Source organism: Heterocephalus glaber, unplaced genomic scaffold (genome assembly GCF_053883595.1).
Source record: "Heterocephalus glaber isolate CG9 unplaced genomic scaffold, H.glaber_assembly_v1.0 deba00001444, whole genome shotgun sequence".
Taxonomy (NCBI): domain Eukaryota; kingdom Metazoa; phylum Chordata; class Mammalia; order Rodentia; family Bathyergidae; genus Heterocephalus; species Heterocephalus glaber.
The window spans coordinates 21,576,773-21,593,863 of record NW_028258297.1 but is presented as its reverse complement, the minus strand read 5'-3'; the positions used below and the strand labels follow the sequence as shown (position 1 = coordinate 21,593,863).

Genomic DNA, 17,091 nt, shown 5'->3' with positions numbered 1-17,091 from the left:
ACCTAATATGTATTTGTGGACCAAATTAATGAACCAATCCTCAAGTGGTATTATGTAAAGTAAAATAGTAAGATATTGGACTTGAATAATTTGATGGATATAACAGGAATTGACTTTCCCCAGTACCTTCTTATTTGAACCGTCTGTTCTTCACTTGCAAATCTAGTTAGCTAATGGCTTAGATTTGTTGATGAGGGAGATAACATTTCACCCCAAATCACTTTGAGTGGAGAGTTTATCCCTTTCATCCTGTGTTTATGGTCTTCATTCCACTGTAAAATTTATTAGACCTTTCGTCTGCCCAGAGCACCCGAGTATCACGATATCATCATGCTTTAGTTAGTTTTGTGTTCACCAACATCAATGGGGCTTCCAACACAGCCACAGATCTCAGCCCTGGACTTTTAAACCATGTTGTCTTGCTCTGAGGAACAAGTCCATATCTCACTGCTGTCCTATTCCCATATTCCCATCCAGATTCCCTCTGTTCTCTCAGGTGTCCTGCTGCACATCTCATAAAGAAAACAGGGAGGGAGGTTTCAGCCTCCAATACCATATCTGCACAACTGTTGGCACCTGCATCCAGCTTCTCCTTTCTCTCCTGTTTCAGGCCCAGGAAGTTCACCTGTGGGCTGGCTTTTGACTGAGCCCCCACCTCCCTTCCAAGGCCTCACTGCCGTTGATCTTCCCTTCCTCCTCTTGCACTTTTAACGCCTCCATCCATGGCGGGTATTCTCATCAGTGAAAAACACTGCGTCATCTCTCAAAAATGAAAAAGCATCGTGAACGCACAACTAAGGCTCCCAAATAAAATATGGGCTTCCCAATTATATTTCAATTTCAGAATAAAGACTTTAGCATGTCTTAAATATTGCATGCATAATTTCTGTGTATGTATGCCCCCGATATTACATGGGACATATTTAAATACTAAAAATAATCATTTATTTTTATGTTAAATTTGAATATAACTGGTCATCCTGTAGTTTTATTTGTTAAATGTGGCAAATCCACTCATATCCCCTTCTAGCAGTTACTTGTCTCTTAAATCTTCAGTCTCAAGTTCTTCAAAAGAGTTCTTTACATGTGATGTTTTTATTTCCTTCCTTATTAACTATTCTTTAGCCTATTCCAATCTGGCTTGTGTTCCCACCTCACCACTGAAATGCTTCCTGTTAAAATTACCAGTGACCACAGTGTAGCTTAATGTTATGAACACATTCTTCATCCTACTTGATTTCACAGTAGCATTTGACAGGTTGCCATTTCCTGCTTGAAACAATCTTTTATATTATTATGATATATGCATACATACATATACATATATGTACATAATGTTATTGTGAACAAATATATATAATATATACCCCCATCCCCAGATGCTATCTTTCTTTGACAGGTTATTTCTCCCTCATCCAATCTCTAATGTTGGGTTTTTCACGTATAAGTTGTGGATTCCTTTTTCTCTTTATTGTAGTTATGCTATGTAATTTTATTCAGTTTTTAAGGCTTCAAATGTTATTTTTTGTGCTCAAGATTCCTACATTAATGTAGCTAACCAAGGTCTTTTCTGAGCTCCAGATATTTCTATTTAGGTATTTCTCAGTTCTGCCAAACTTACTGTGTTATAAAGTGAATGAGAGACAAATTTTAAAATCTGTTCTCCCTGTCTTCTTTATTTAGTAAATGGAGTCTTTGCCCACTCAGTTAGTTGTTCTCGGAAGCTGGGATAAATCCTTGACCTCACCTCCTCCTACTTCCTGCATTCTGCTGCCTCCTGACTATTGAAAACACAATCAGCAATAGATTCTATCTTAAAATGAACATATGATTCCTTTCATGAATCCCCCTTGTCCACTTGCTCTCTACTTCATCACCACCTTAGCTTTGCCTAGATTACTACACTTGCCCCCTTCCTGCATTTCCTAAACCGTTCTTTTTCCCTTCCAAATTTTTTTTCATCCACAGTGATCTTAAAATATCAATAGACAATGTCACTCATATATTGCCTTTATAATTTCCTATTATATTCAAGTTAAAAAAATTCTGTAAGCCAAAGATCTCCTATGATTTTTGCTTCTGCCTAATCTTCCGATTTGACTTCATATGATTGTCATCTTTTCTGGATTTTTAAAAAGCTTTTTAGTCTTCTCTGTGTTCCTCTTATGCACCTAGAAGTCTCTACCTTCTTATATCTGCTATCTACCAGAAAGACTTCATGCCTAAGCTCACCGTGTTATATATCATGCATTTTTCTAGTTTCAGCTTTAACATTGTTTCTAGATGCCTTTGTGTCTCTAACTCTATATACTTCCATAAATTTATCATGCAAAGGAGACTCCATTAATGACATAGGTCCATGAGGCCATGAGGAATCTCAGGCACTGTCTTATCTTATCTCATTCCAATTTGGACCTGGAATTAATGTTGAGCAGGAAAACTGAGCTTTGCATTTATGGATTACATTCTTTTCTGAAGAATTATAAAAGTCTCATATGAAAGGATCTTATTTATGATTCTCTTAGCCCCCTTGAAAGGCAATGAGATCTCACTCAAGTTATAGCAACACCACCGGAATCATTATTTTTGTGTACCCACAGTTATTTGGTGATTTACGTCTATTTCTACTAGTTCTCATAAAATTGGAAGGTAAGCTATGAGTGACACAAGGACAAACTGAGACTAAGAAAAATTAAATAACAAGGTCAAGATATTATAGGTCACTAAGGACTGAGCTGAATTTAAGCTCAGGCTTTGTGTGCTTTTCTACCTTTTGTGAGCAATAGCAGTGGGTAGTTACTTTCCATAAGCTAACAGGTAGTCTCAACCTGATACTGTGATGAATCCAAAACCTACTTGCAGCTCCAGGGGTCTCTGTGGGTCAAAAGGATGTAGATAAAATGTATCTGGAATTAATCACACCATTGTGCGAGGAAGACACGATTTAATTCTGACTAGGAGTCCTGAGCATTGCCTGGGTGAGCTGTCCAGTTAGCCTGGGGACCACTGGCACCAAAGGAAGCAAATGAGTGAAGTGGCCAGAGGTGGATTGAAGGGTAGCCGGCCCCTTCCTTTCCTCTCTGAGTCCAAAAATATAAACTCATTAGAAGTTGGGCCCAAGTCATGTATTGGAGTTGCAAGAAACACGTCTAAGAAATGAGGCATGGGCCCATGAAATCAAGTTGAATTATTTTCCTGATACATAAATATTTTCTTCTTTCAAGTTTATTGCAATTTTAAAGAGCAGCTCAGTGATTCATGCTGACCTGGCTGTCAGTGGTGGCTTCAATACTCATAGATATTTAAATAAGAATTTTAAAAGATCTCATTTTTAATTTAAGATCTCTTGATTTGAATTAAATAGCTAAATGTTTTGCACCTTTTCTGAATTCTGAGGAGGAGGGACTATGAGAACAGGAAGACATATGGCTTGACCTCTTAATTCTGCCCAATTATCCTTTCCTCTTAGACATTTTCTTTGGATCCTTCCCCCACTGCCTGCACGTCCATAATGAAGACATCATTTTCACCGAGTTCTATTTTGTTATTTTTGTCAAAAGGTAAGTTCATGAGTGTGAGAAAATTGATCTTGCTGCTAATGGGATATAGTTGAAATAAGCAGTTAGACTGACTTCTTCACTCCCTTATATTAGCATTGCTACTTTTAGATAAACTGTTCCTGAGATGATTGGTGTAGGAGGATGGGTTTAGTCTCGTATCTTCTCCTTTAAAGCACTCAGAGTTAGAGATCCCAGAAGGATCAGTTTTCTCACTTGTACTGAAAATGTCACTCTAACAGTTATCTGTCTGCCCCGTCAAGTTTTGAGAAATCTTTTGAATTTACCGCATTCACACCGTTCTCCATCATGGTGCTAAAAATGACTAATGCAGCTTGGAGACTGGGGGACTGTGATAGCTGATCTTCTTTTTCAACCATGCATGAACATTCACACACACTCACAAGCACACATGCTAGGCTGAAACGAATCCTTAAGGCTGGAAATACTCTAAACGCTAAGTGAAACATCGAGGGGTGAGGGGTGCCTAAATATACACTTGGAGTGTTGGTTTCATTATGGTCAGTTCCATACAAAAAAGTCAGTCTGGCTCTTTGACTGAAGAGACTTGTTTTTAGCTGAATGAGCCATTATCATGTATGACTTAATCTTCTGTTTAAAAATAATATCTGGCATTGGAATTTTGAAATACTTTATTTAATGTTATCCTTTCATCATCTCTAGAAAAGGGAAGTGCATTGTCTCTTTTAATTAAGTGGAGACAGTCTTAGAGGCATAATGGCTCATCCAAAGTGATGCTTATGGTCAAAGGATCACTCTTTTTTAGGGCTGCTAATTAGTCAGTTTAATCCATTATAAAAGCACGAGAACCAAATCCCCTAAAGGAACCGCACTTCCTTTCTTGAGGAATGATATTATCATGGCTAAAGGGACTGTCACAAACATAGACACATCCTACTCCCAGAAACACATACGACAGAGTCTCCTCCGATGTCATTTAGGGAATGATAGACAAATGTGGGGGCTGAATGAGAGTAATTTGGTGAATTGGGAGCTGATTACATCCAAAAGAGGAGGATTAATTGATTGTCATTAACTTGCAATGAGATCTGTAGGAATTTTCCATAAGGCTCTATTTTCAGTGCTGTCCAATTCAACAATTTTATCAATTACCTGGAAGAAGTCTGGGAACTTGCTTACTAAATTTGCAGACGATACAAAGCCAGCAAAGGAGGAAATATTAGTAATTCACTGGATGACAGAATCGAGTTTCAAAAATGTCTGTTATTTAGGATGATGGGTTGACATTTGTTAAGGAGAAAGATAAAGTCCTGGATTTAATTAGGAAAAAAATTGTGATGATTGGAGCTGAACTGAGAGCAGCTGCAAATAATAATAAAAAGTTTCAGGTTTTAATTGACCATAAGGGTAATACAACTACTGAAAAGTCAACACAGTGTCTGTTGGCATTTGGGGAGAGAGACAGAGAGAGGCTCCAAACTGATAAAAGTAACATATCTATCTTGTTTCTTGCAATATTGAATACTGAGTTCAATTTTGAAAACTGTATTTTAAGAAAGATATTAACAAGTTGTTTGTTTAGTAGATAGAGGAGCCTGAAGAGTGAAGAATCCAGGAAGCATACAATATCAAACAATGGAGTGGCTTATCTATAAAATAGAAGAGGATCACAATTGCAATCTCCATTGAGTACTTAATATAGATACCGATTACTTAATTATCAAAGACAAAAAAAGCTAGACTATCAGGATTCAAATTGAGGTGGTCTTACTCCAGAATCTATTCTTTTAGCTACAATACTACATTATTTCTATGAATACTTACTAAATGTTTGTAGAATTTCTATGTGATAAAAATTAGATTGACTCTGCGGAATGTTGTTATCAGCAGATGGGCTGACTAAGGTTATATGTCAAAATAGAGGATTTTTCCGGCCACTAGGAAGATGACACAGTACATTTTCTGTTTTGGACTACAAAGTTAGGCTAGATGGACTCTAAAGCAACACACAATCATAAGATTATAGTTCCTGGGGATATGATTTGATATCGTACTGTATTATAATGAATAACATAGAAGCCTTAAAACGTCAATTAAATTAGGTAGTAACAATTGAAATGATGCTGCCTTGAGCACACATTCAGGAAGTCCCCATCCCATGTCTCATATTGCTAAGATATTCTCACCATGTGTACTTGGTGATCTTTCCTTCATGGATATCAAACTCTGCCAATGTTATATACATTTTTGTTTACCCATCTTTGTGCTGTATTTAGAATATTATCAACATTATCTCACGTGAATACTTCCTTCCAAGGACATTATATTGTAGAAGTAACAAATGTCTTTTTAAAACTTTTATACTTGGGGACTTATGATATTTGCCTGTATTGAAATCAATTTTGGAACTGGTTTCAGCAGGCAGAGAGGGTTAAATTTCTGTCAGATGCCAGCTATAATAACTAGAACACTTAATTTTTTCTCCCTCAATTATTGCATTTAAAAATAAGAATAACAATATTACCTCTACAAAAATATTGTGATAAATGCAATAAAGCATGCAAAAGCTCATACTGTACTGTGCTATACTATACTACACTGTCCTCAATAAAAATTTAGGTTTTCAATGACAAGTGTTTGCAAGAACAGTTGTATATAATAAAGAATTTACCTGACCCAGTTCCTGGGAGGTAACCTCTCAATTTTTTCAATTTCCTGTGTGATTGGAGTGTTTTTGTTATTTTTGATGAGCCTCTAAGACTTATCCCCCTCCCCCATTAATTCATGTTAATGAGATGACTCAGAATGGGATGTGGTCAGCCAGGAAATCAACCAGGTGATTGGAGAAGACAGAGCTCAACTTCTAGGGAGGAGCAGAAGGCCAGAGATGGAATTCAGCCACATGGCCAGCGAAGCAATCAGTTATGCCTGGATAATAAGGCCTCCATAGAAACTCTGGACAATATCCAGGCCTGTCATCTCAGCATTTAGGAGATGGAACTACGAGGATTGCAAGTTATAGTCCTGCCACAGCAATTTAGTGAAACCCTGTCTCAAAATAAAAAATAAAAGGTACTGGGATGTAGCTCACTGTGAAGGTCCTGCGTTCCATCCCCAGTACCAAAAACAAACACCAACCAACGAACCAACCAACCAGCCAACCACCAAAAGCACTGGCCACTGAAGTTCAGTGTGGTTTCCTAGCAGTCAACATTCTTCTGTGGTCACACATTGATGTGCGAGGATGGCACTGTCCCTAAAAAAGGAAAGTGGCGTCAGCTTTGGAGCCCTCCCAAGTCCTCTATGGTTCATTCTAAATGTATTATTTTGCTATAATAAGGTAATAATCACAGGCATTGGACTTTCTTGGACTCTGTGAATTATTCCAGCAAGTTATCAAACTTGAGGGAGTCTGTAGCAAAAGCCACATTTATACCCAGCTGTTGTGTCCAGTAAGGACAGTTTTGGAGAGAACTTAACCTATAAAGTTTGGTCTAACTTGGGCTAAGCTGCTTAAGCATGTATATAAGAAATTCAGAATTCTATAAAACAAGTAAGCTGGCAGCAATATATTTTTTATTATTTCTTTTCTTTTTCTTTTTTTTTGTGGTACCAGGGATTGAACTCAGGACCTTGCAATTGCAAGGCAGGCATGGCACCAGTGAGCTAAATCCCTACCTCTTATTTCTTCTTTTTATTAGTACATGCTTGCAGGACATAAAATTTACATTTCTTGTGGGAGTTGGCACATGTACATAACACAGCTTAATTCCTTCTTTCATCCTTCTCATCTCTTGATCCCTTTCCCATTTGACAAAGATCTATCATCCTATTTCCTATTATCTATCCTTTATTTTGCTCTTTATTTATAATTTGCTCCTATAAGAGAAACCATGCAATATTTAATCTTGTATGTCTGATTTATTTCACTTAATGTTATGGTCTCAAGGTGCATCTCTTTTCCTACAAATGGAAAGTTTGTCTTTTTTTATGGCAGAGTAGCACTCCATTGTGTATAAATACCATATTTTCTTTATCCATTAATCTGTTGATGGACATATAGGCCACTTCCAAGATTTAGCTATCATGAATTTTGCTGTTATAAACATGAATATACACGTGCATTTCTTGTGTATATGTCAAATGAGATTTGATTGTAGAAATTTTAATGCAAAAATCTCAGAAATGTCTTCATTGAGTAATGGAAAGGAAGGAAACATGTTCAATATCTGAAATGTTTTAGATACAGATATAGGTGAGACTTTTCCAGGTTATTTTACAAAACTTTAATGGCAGTGCTTTGTCTTCTGTTTATATGCAAAGAATCTGATCTCCAGAGATAAATGACCGGGTTCCATTTACACAGTTATAGCAGCATGGATTTGAGTTATCTGAGGATTGCAGTCACACCTCACACTGCTTTGTGCAGCACAGGACTTGGCACGTGGTAAGTATTCAATACATGCTTTTGCTTTGCTTTCTCAGATAACTAAGAAAAGGGCAGGGCTTGCCCTTGTCATCTACCAATCAAGATTGGTAGCTTTCTTTCCTAGAACTTTACCATATTCACCACTTTTAATTATTTTTGTTTGTTTCTTTGTTTCCTTGCACCCCTGGGAATTTTGGAAGGCAGGGGAGGGTTTATTTTGCTCACAAGGGTATCTCTTGTGCACAGTATGTATGGTACATAACACAGGGGAGTCCCTGCTAAATATTTTTTTGAGTAGAGACTTTGTGTTAAAAGAAATTTCTCATTTATGGAAGTTGTTTTCTTCATAGTTTGAAAGCAGGTAATTTTTTTTTTCTTTTTTCGGTGGGGTTTGAGCCCAGGGCCTTCCTAGTTTCCAGCCCTTTTTTATTTTGAAACAGGGTATCGCTAAATTGCCTAAGCTGGTTGTGTACCTGTGATATTCATGCTTCAGCCTCCTGAGGCAGTAGGGTTACAGGTGTGTGGCATTAAGCTTGGCAATTAAGTGTGCTTTTTATAAGAGACCAGAAACCAACATTTTCTGTACAGTATTTTACATGCACAGCATAAGTATTTTTGAAAGTAGAGAAGAATAAGTTTGTGATATTTTCCACAAAATAAGTAAATGTAAATCAAAATGAAATTGAAGCTCTAGTGACATTTTAGAACAAATTAAAAAATTCTGTGGATTTAAAATGCAGCCAAAGGCATTTTGCTGTAACTGCTAGCCATTGTTGTCATCCTATCTGATTTTTTTCACCCAGACATATAACTTAAGAGTAGTATAATTTAAGTATAACTTAAAACATATAACTTTAACATCTGTATCAACAATTTTTAGATTTTTTTTTCTCTGTCCAAAATCTCTATTGGAAAAATCTCCCAAGATCAATTCCTGTTCAACTCATGAGCTCTCTTTGGTGGCACAGACGAGATTTCTGACAAATCCTGAAGAAAACAGGTCGTGCAGATGCCCCACTCTCCTATGGGGGCTCCAGTTCTAAGGTTCCGTGGCTTCTCCATGCTAGCTATGAAGAACTATTGCCAATGGCCTCATGAAAGACCTAACACGAATATGCTGTGACCGGGTTGTTTTAAAGCACATGAAAGAAAGACAGCAGACAGGGTCTCATGAGAAGCGACATTCTGTAATTACCTCCTCCTATCAAAAGCAAAACAATTCCCAGAAATTAATGAATACAGCAAGAGTCTATTTCCTATCTGAATTCTATCTTAATTGCAAAAGTGGATCAATTAAAAAAAAAAGACCATTCTGGCAAAGCTTCTCTCTTCAGGTTTTGTCTCCCAGTTCCCTAGTCACGTAATCAATATATATAAGCATACTAGGAAATGATTTTTACCTTCCGAGATGAGATAAACCAACTTTACCAGCAGTGCTCCTGTGTAACAACCAAATCCATTGAATAGTGTCAAAAAATTCATAGAAGTTCTTCTGATGGTGCATGGAACAGATCTGTATGCTATTACAGAGGCTGTGAGAAAAACAGAAGGGCAGAGTTTAGAACATGCGTCCTAAGACAATTTCATAGATAGCATTCAAATTAATATTGATTATGCATCAAAAGAAAATTCACTAATGTAATCAAAACTTGGATTGAATTTTGTTGAGGTTACTACAGTAGGAGATGGTACATTTTACAGATGTCTTCAAGGAATAAAAGATGCCAAAATATACTCTTATGTACTCTGAAGAGAATTTGATTACTTGGCAGTTGAATCCTCTAATACATTCACCCAAATTTACTCCAATTTGAATGTTTCTGAAAAATTTCAGATTGAGGCAAGGTCTGTACTAGACCATATTACGACAATCTAGCAATAAGATCTATGATTCCGTGGTTCTATGTAAATCATTAGGCTCCTTACAGAAAAGTTACATTGACCATATGAAATTTGTACAGAGGTTAAGAGCATGGGCCCCTGAGTTAAACAAGAATATGCTAAAAATCTCAGGTGAATCACTAACTGTCTTTGTGATTTCAGGTAAGGTACTGAAACATTTCAAGCCTCGGTGTTCCCTTCTATGAAGTGGGAATAGTATTACTCACTTGCTGATGTGCTGTGCCAATTACCTGCTATAAATATGTGGAGTGTTTCGTATGTGATGCTGAGTTGCAGGTAGTGAAGAATGTTTTTAGTTTGCTTGTTTTTGTGGCACTAAGAATTAAACCCAGGGCCTTCACACTGAGTGGCACCCTGAGCCCTTTTTATATTTATTTAGAGATAGGGTCTCGCTAAGTCACTAAGCTGCCCAGGCTGTGACTTGAGGTTTTGTTTCTCCTGGCTCGGCCTAGGATTGTAGGTGTGAGCCACCGTGCCCAGCATGGTTAACTATTTTTAACAATATTAATGTTACCAAATCGAGTAATTCCTACTAGTGCAAAGCCTTGTGGAAGGCCCTTAATGTGTTAAGCTGTTTAAGGAGAGAATGCTTAGACAGAGGTAAGAGCTTCAGCCTTGGGTCTCTGAAATGGTCCTATTTTTCTCAAGCCATCACTGGAGTAACAGTAATGACAGTGGCAGCAGTTTGAAAAGAATTCGAAGTCATGGGAGAGATTTTATTAAAAATTTCAACTAAAATTAATCTTTTCTGAAATCAGAAATTGAAGGTAGAAATAGAAGACATAGATAATGCTATATAATTCTGCACATACCATATTACGTAACTGTGATAAAATATACATGACAATCTTAGTGATACAAATTGCAATATTTGGTATTTGTTATAGTATGGTACATGGCAATTGCTTCAAAATTATATAACGGAGGAAAAGGGAATAAAAAGAGAAGACAAATTTAGGCATGTGTTGAAAATTGTTGAAACTGGAAGATGGATACTATACATGAGATTTTATTTTTAAATAATCTCTATTATATACACACAATAAAAAATTTAAAATATATTAATATCAACAATCTAAGTTTTGAGTGGTTGAATTATTGGCTTTCTAATTTTCTTACTGTTTTGTGCTTTGCAAATTTTTCTACAATGAGACTCTAAATACTTTAGCTCATTTTAAAGAAAAGATAATTGAAAACAAATATAAACACTGATTCTTTCTATTCCTTATATATACAAAGAAATCTTATTATCTTTTCCTTTTCCTTTCAGCAACATTTCACTTCTGATTTACTTACATTTTAACATGGGGAAATTCTGCATCTGTTCAGCATTTTTAAATGAACTTACTAATATATATAAAGCAAATGTATGACTATTCCTTCTTGAGTTCATGTAGCATTTCTGTTTTACTTTCTGTGTGTCCTCCGTGTGTTTTTATTTGTAAACATTTAATGGAGTCCCTAGTTTTTCTCTAGAAAAGGTGCCTAGTGCCGAACTAGGGATTCAAAAAAGGTATAAGTTTGTCTTTCCGAGATTTTAAACTCTGGAAGGACAGAGAGCAGAAGTGTTACATTGCACAGAGTGATGCTAAACAGGTAGTCAATTCCACAATACTGATTGGAAAGGAAGATGGTAATGATAATGATGATAAATAAGGTAATGGAGAGAAGGACTTCTAATTTTGGTGGCTAGGTGCCATGGCCTTTCTGTGTAGTACCAGTCACCAGCAGGAGCCTGAAGCCAAGCCTCCGAGTATAGTCAGGAAGGCCCAAAGGAGAGTATGCGGTAACACTGAAGAGGCCGAGGGAAGAATTGATTCACAGTTATAAAGGGACCTGGCTCATGAACGTCCCTCTCCATAAATACAAGGAGACAAACAATGGGCAGAAAGAGTAAGTAGTCCTATTTCTTTCTCTGAGAAAAAGCAGAATGTACAAGCCCATTATTACTCTGCTAGTTAATTATTAATCTTACGCTTTTCTCTTGCTAGAACTTCTGGTGCAGTGTATAATTCATGAACCCACTTTGCCAGCTCCCTGCCTGCTGGTTAATCTCTCTTTGGTGTCATTTTAGTCGTTTTTTGAAAGCCTCCATTTCCCTTTATAGGACTTAGCTTTCCAACTCCTCAAATCTCCATTTTTCAGACATCTACTTGTAAGTTCTCATCTTTTCCAACTTTAGCAATCGTCAACTTGATGTTTTATGTCATAAGATACATCTTGTAGCCCATTATAGTATAGCTATTATCAACAAGTCAGTCACTATGCTGAAATTTCCATCATACTATGAAGACACAATGAAAAATATTCAAAGTGTTTGTGAAAGCTGATCTTCTCGCCAGTAAGAACTCAGAATGTACCTCCAGGTAGAGGCTGGTTACTGTTTGCAAGGATATCACAGCATAGACAGGATCTATAAAGTCGAGGGCCATAACCAACTTCCTAAGCATCTGGTTCTGGAGACTCATTGCTGGAACTCTTCACTCCAGTTGTTCTTAAACCATTAAAACAAGGATTATTGTGTTTGATGCAAAGTTATTTTACTATGTGGAGGAGAAGTAGAACAACTCCGAAACTGGAACTTTACCCTGTGGTCACCTTCAGACTATTATTCTTTCCTTAGTATCTCATGTTATCATCAGATTATATTATTTACCTTTCTTTTGTGTTGTCATCTACTAATCCAGGCCACTTTCCTCTGTTTCTGAAAGTAGGCAGATTCTTTCTTGTCACATTCTCCAATATAGCTCTTACATTAATTCTTGGTAAATTAAAAAATATATGCTGATAATCTTTCTAACTTTCCACCCTTAGCTTCTTTGTTTCTTGACCTCCTATGCCCTTGTATTCCTTTCTGCTTTAGCATCTACCCATGGTCACAGACTCTACCTTCTGACCCAGATCAGGGGTGCCAACCATGGCCAAGAAATGTCCAGCCACCACATATTTTCATCTAACTTTATTGGAACATGGCCACTCCTATTTATTAAGGATTGTCTATGGCTACTTTTACATATCAAGGACATAGTTGAAAAATTATGAGAGAAATTTATAAGTAAGTAAAAGCCTGTTTACTGTCTGAAACCTTATAAAAAATTTGTCAATTGATACTCTTCATCAATAACTACCACCATTCTGTAATGCCAACTTCATACGGCCCTTTCTGACTATGATATTCTAGCTTTCCAAGGTACTCTCTATTTTAAGTCAACCATGAATGTCTTCAACAACAGAAATTTGGTCTGTTTCATGTGTGTGTGTGACTGGAGATCAACTCCAGGGCCTCTTCACTGAGCTACATTATATCTCTTGCCCTTTAACAATTTTTAATTTTGAAACAATATCTCACTAAGTCACTCAGACAGGGCTTGAACTTGTGACCCTTTTACCCCAGACTTCCAAAGTTCTAGGATTACAAATGTGTGCCACCCTGACCTGTCTTTTGTTTTGTTTTGTTTTTTCCTGATATGTTTAAAGCCCCCATTGCAACAGACACATATACAGTATTTTTTTGAAAAAGCAAACACAAGTTATGAGACAGCTGAAGTATATACCACTATAAATAAATAAACAAAACATATAGTTTGAAAAGTTTTCTACTTTTGTCTTCTTTTTCTCACACCTTCAATGTACAACATGGCTTAGAAGGGAAAATGTCCACTGAAATTTGTGGAGAAATCCACTGTTTTCTTATTGAATGCCATTAATATAGGACATTGTCAGTAATTTGAAAAATATATTTTTGCTGTGCCATATAGAAATAGATGTGTGTTTCATTTGTTTGTTTAAATAAAAACAGATTTATTGATAACCTACTCTGTATGTGCACTTTCAGGAAGAAGAAGCACAAAGGAATATAAGGGTCTAAGGGTAAGCATGGAGACAAAATTCTGACTACAGGGAGTCTGGATTCTTCTGGTGAAAGGCAGGCAACACATACAAATTATAGATGAGGGGGTGAGAGAGAGAGAGAGAGAGAGAGAGAGAGAGAGAGAGAGAGAGAGAGCACGCATAATGGAATAAAAAGTGATGAGATGATCTAGGAAGCATCTCCAAAAGAGATGATCTTTGAGAAAACTTAATGAGAAGTCAGTATTTCAAACAGAGGGAATGGAGCTCCAGATGAAGAGAAAAGCAAGTACAAAGTGCTTGGGTTAGAAATATATTTGCCACCTTAGAAACACACTAAGTTTTTAACAAAGTGTTCAAGGGCCAGAATATAAGAAAATATAATTGGAACAGTATACACAGGCTTAACCGTGTAGAGCTTTATTCACCATGGTATGGAATTTCATATCTCTAAGACTCTATTGTGGAATCACAGGCAAGGGAGTGATAGGACTTACATTTAGGAAAGACCAGCCTAGCTTTTCTGAAGAGAGTGGACTAATGGGACAAATGAGGATGCTCTAGGACAATCAGGGAGAATCAGGGATAGAGGTATGGTGCTCTAAATTGGAAAATTACAAGAAGAATGGCAAAGAGTGGCCAGATTTAGAGCATATTTGAGTAATGATTAAAACGTGCTGTTGGATTAGAAAGAGGAATGCAGGATGACTCATGCAAGAGAGCCAGTTCTGCTCACACTGCTGCAGTGTGAAGTTCCCTGGTGTTTACACCATGGTATAACAGGCAGGGAGCAAGACACTGTGCAAGTGCCCATGGCACTATAGTAATAATTCATGCAAATGATTAAGACAATGTAACGGTAACTCACATGCTGCATATATATTTAGGAACTATGCTTTTTGCTTTATATAATATATTTCACTTTGTCCTTTGATTTCTTTTGTGTGTGTGTGAGTGTGGTACTAGGGATGGAACTCAGATCCTCACACATGCAAGGCAAGCTCTCCACCATTGAGCTTAAGTCCAGTGATCCTTCACACAACTCTTCCTCATTTCATAAGTGATGAGAAAAGCTCAGAGGTGTAGGATAATTTTCCCAAGATCTCAACACTGGTCAGTGGTAGAACTAGGTCTGTCCAACTTTGAGTTAAACAAAGAGTTTAACATTACATAGAGCCTCACAGGGGTAAGACCTCCTTTTACAGTTCAGACTACTCAGTCAAATTTTATAGCCTTTGATTTTAAAGGAAAAGCCGTTATTGCCATTGACTCCTACTCCAATGCCATGGCATAAGTAGGAATGATAATTATTTCCATCTTAAAGATGAAAAAAGTGAAACTTGGCAGTTAAATGAGCTTCCAAGTCACTTAGGTAGTAACTGAAAGTCTTGGTCTTTGACGCCTGACCCTTAGAGCAGACAGATATTTGACTTGGTTTCATTCAGTTTCATGATGAATAAACAGATGGACTAAGTGATTTATATTACACGATATGCCTTTTTAACAGATAATGACTGTACCTTTTGGCTTCTGTATGTTGAAACACTACTGCTAAGCTGGCTAAGAATTTCCTTACATGTTCACTCATTACTCTACATGTAATATTCACTACTTCCAAGAATTTTCTCAAAATAACATCACAGAAGATCACAAACGCTTGAGCAGCAGTCTTTGTTTACACGTCTTTTGTATTCCTTATGGTGTTAAGTATTCCTTACTGTGTTCCTTAAGTGTTAAACAATAATGTCCTCATCATAGAATCTCACAAAATAACATGCAAAATATGTGGAATGAAAAAGTCTGATGCAATATATATCTATGTGATTACATACTGATATTATTATATATGTGATTATAATTACACATTTAATTAATTTTATTATAATGAATTGTTTTGGTATCATATATATGCGTAAATATCTATTTATTAGGTATATATTTAAGAAATTTGAAAATAACTTTGAAGATAATAGAATCATTGAAGATTTTAGATACAAGTAAAATGACTAAAGTTGTCATTTAGGATCATTACTCTGAAGATTATGTGCTGATTCATAGAACGGAATAGATGTTAGCAGGAGCATGATACTGGTTTCAAATATATTCTTAACAAAGTATAATGTGGGCTTGAGTTACAATTAGGGCTCCCAATGCAGGAAATTATACAGAGGGTAGAATCATAAGATATTTTACATTTCACTCTTAAATTCATATACACATCATTGTATTACATGAAATTACTAAAACACTGGGATAAATTTTAAAGAGGCTAGTTTAGTTAATATAAGCAATCTAGATAATCCAGAAATGCTTGCTATATTTGATAATCTTATTTTAAACTTATCTTATGAAAGACTAGTGATCATATTTAATCTAGTGTAATTTAATTTAAAAACATTGAGTTATTCAGGAAAATTGGGTCAAATTTTCATTTTATTTGCATATTCATGTACTTTCAAAGTATATTAAATGCCATTTTTGGAGGAAATATATACATGTATATTTCATATATGTATTTATCTATGAGTGAGAGGGAAGGAAGGAAAAGAGGGAAGAGAGATGAGAGCTTTCATTTAAGTGTGTTGGAGTTGTCTTCTAGGTTTTAGCAGTGCTTTTCTTCTTGTACTGTATCTAAACAAAAAGTTGTTGCCTCTAATCAGGTTAGTAAAGCTTTCATTCCATCTATATCCAGGAGGAATTAATAATTATATATGTGGTAGAGGAATGGAGAGAAATGTAACATTTTAAAAAATGAGAGTGATGCTTAGGTCTATCTGAAGCACTGTGGGAAATCTCCAGGCTGGTGAACAGGTGCCCCACCATTTTGTTTCTGTTGAGGTAATGAGCTCTGTGTTAAAGTTGAGTTACTCACAGGCTGGATTAACCAGTGTTTCAGCCACACCGAGTAAAATGTACTGAAGAGCCAGACGGAAGCCAGGCATGGAGGAAACAATGAGAACTTTGCCAGAGAGAGGCTGCTCCATGGGGGGAAAGTGCTTCCTGTGTATTTCAAAGCAGCCAGCTACCATCACCGACAGCGCAGCAGAAAGATTTCCAGTAACTACAGGAAAGGATGCAAAAGAAAAAAAAATTAAAAGAAGAGCTAGAGCCAGTGATAGTACTTCACAGGCATTGACATTCAGGGATGTTTCCTCAACATTTTTTTTTTTTTGGCCCTTGGGGTGTCCAGATGCCCACTCACTGTATTCTGTGGCCTCCCCGATGGCTGAGCCTATTTCTTGTTGCTCCACTCATTGCTTATCTGACCTCAACCGAGTTATTTAAGCTCATTATCCCTTTTCACAGCTCTCAGACAGGGTAACCCTGCTTACTTTGGAGGGTGGTTGTGAGATTTAAATAAGATAATGTTAT

The 17,091-nt window shown here is 36.6% G+C and overlaps 1 protein-coding gene across 1 annotated transcript in view; it reads right to left on the bottom strand.

Annotated features, from left to right (window-relative positions):
* The window catches only part of Slc15a5 (solute carrier family 15 member 5), a 90,182-nt gene that overhangs the window by 13,339 nt on the left and 59,752 nt on the right, over positions 1-17,091 (bottom strand). Inside the window, exons 6-7 of the mRNA XM_004845816.3 lie at positions 16,592-16,780; positions 9,369-9,500 (exon numbers count right to left, since the gene is read on the bottom strand). Of these exons, the coding sequence (XP_004845873.1) occupies positions 9,369-9,500; positions 16,592-16,780 (321 nt within the window). The remainder of the gene's footprint in view (positions 1-9,368; positions 9,501-16,591; positions 16,781-17,091) is intronic.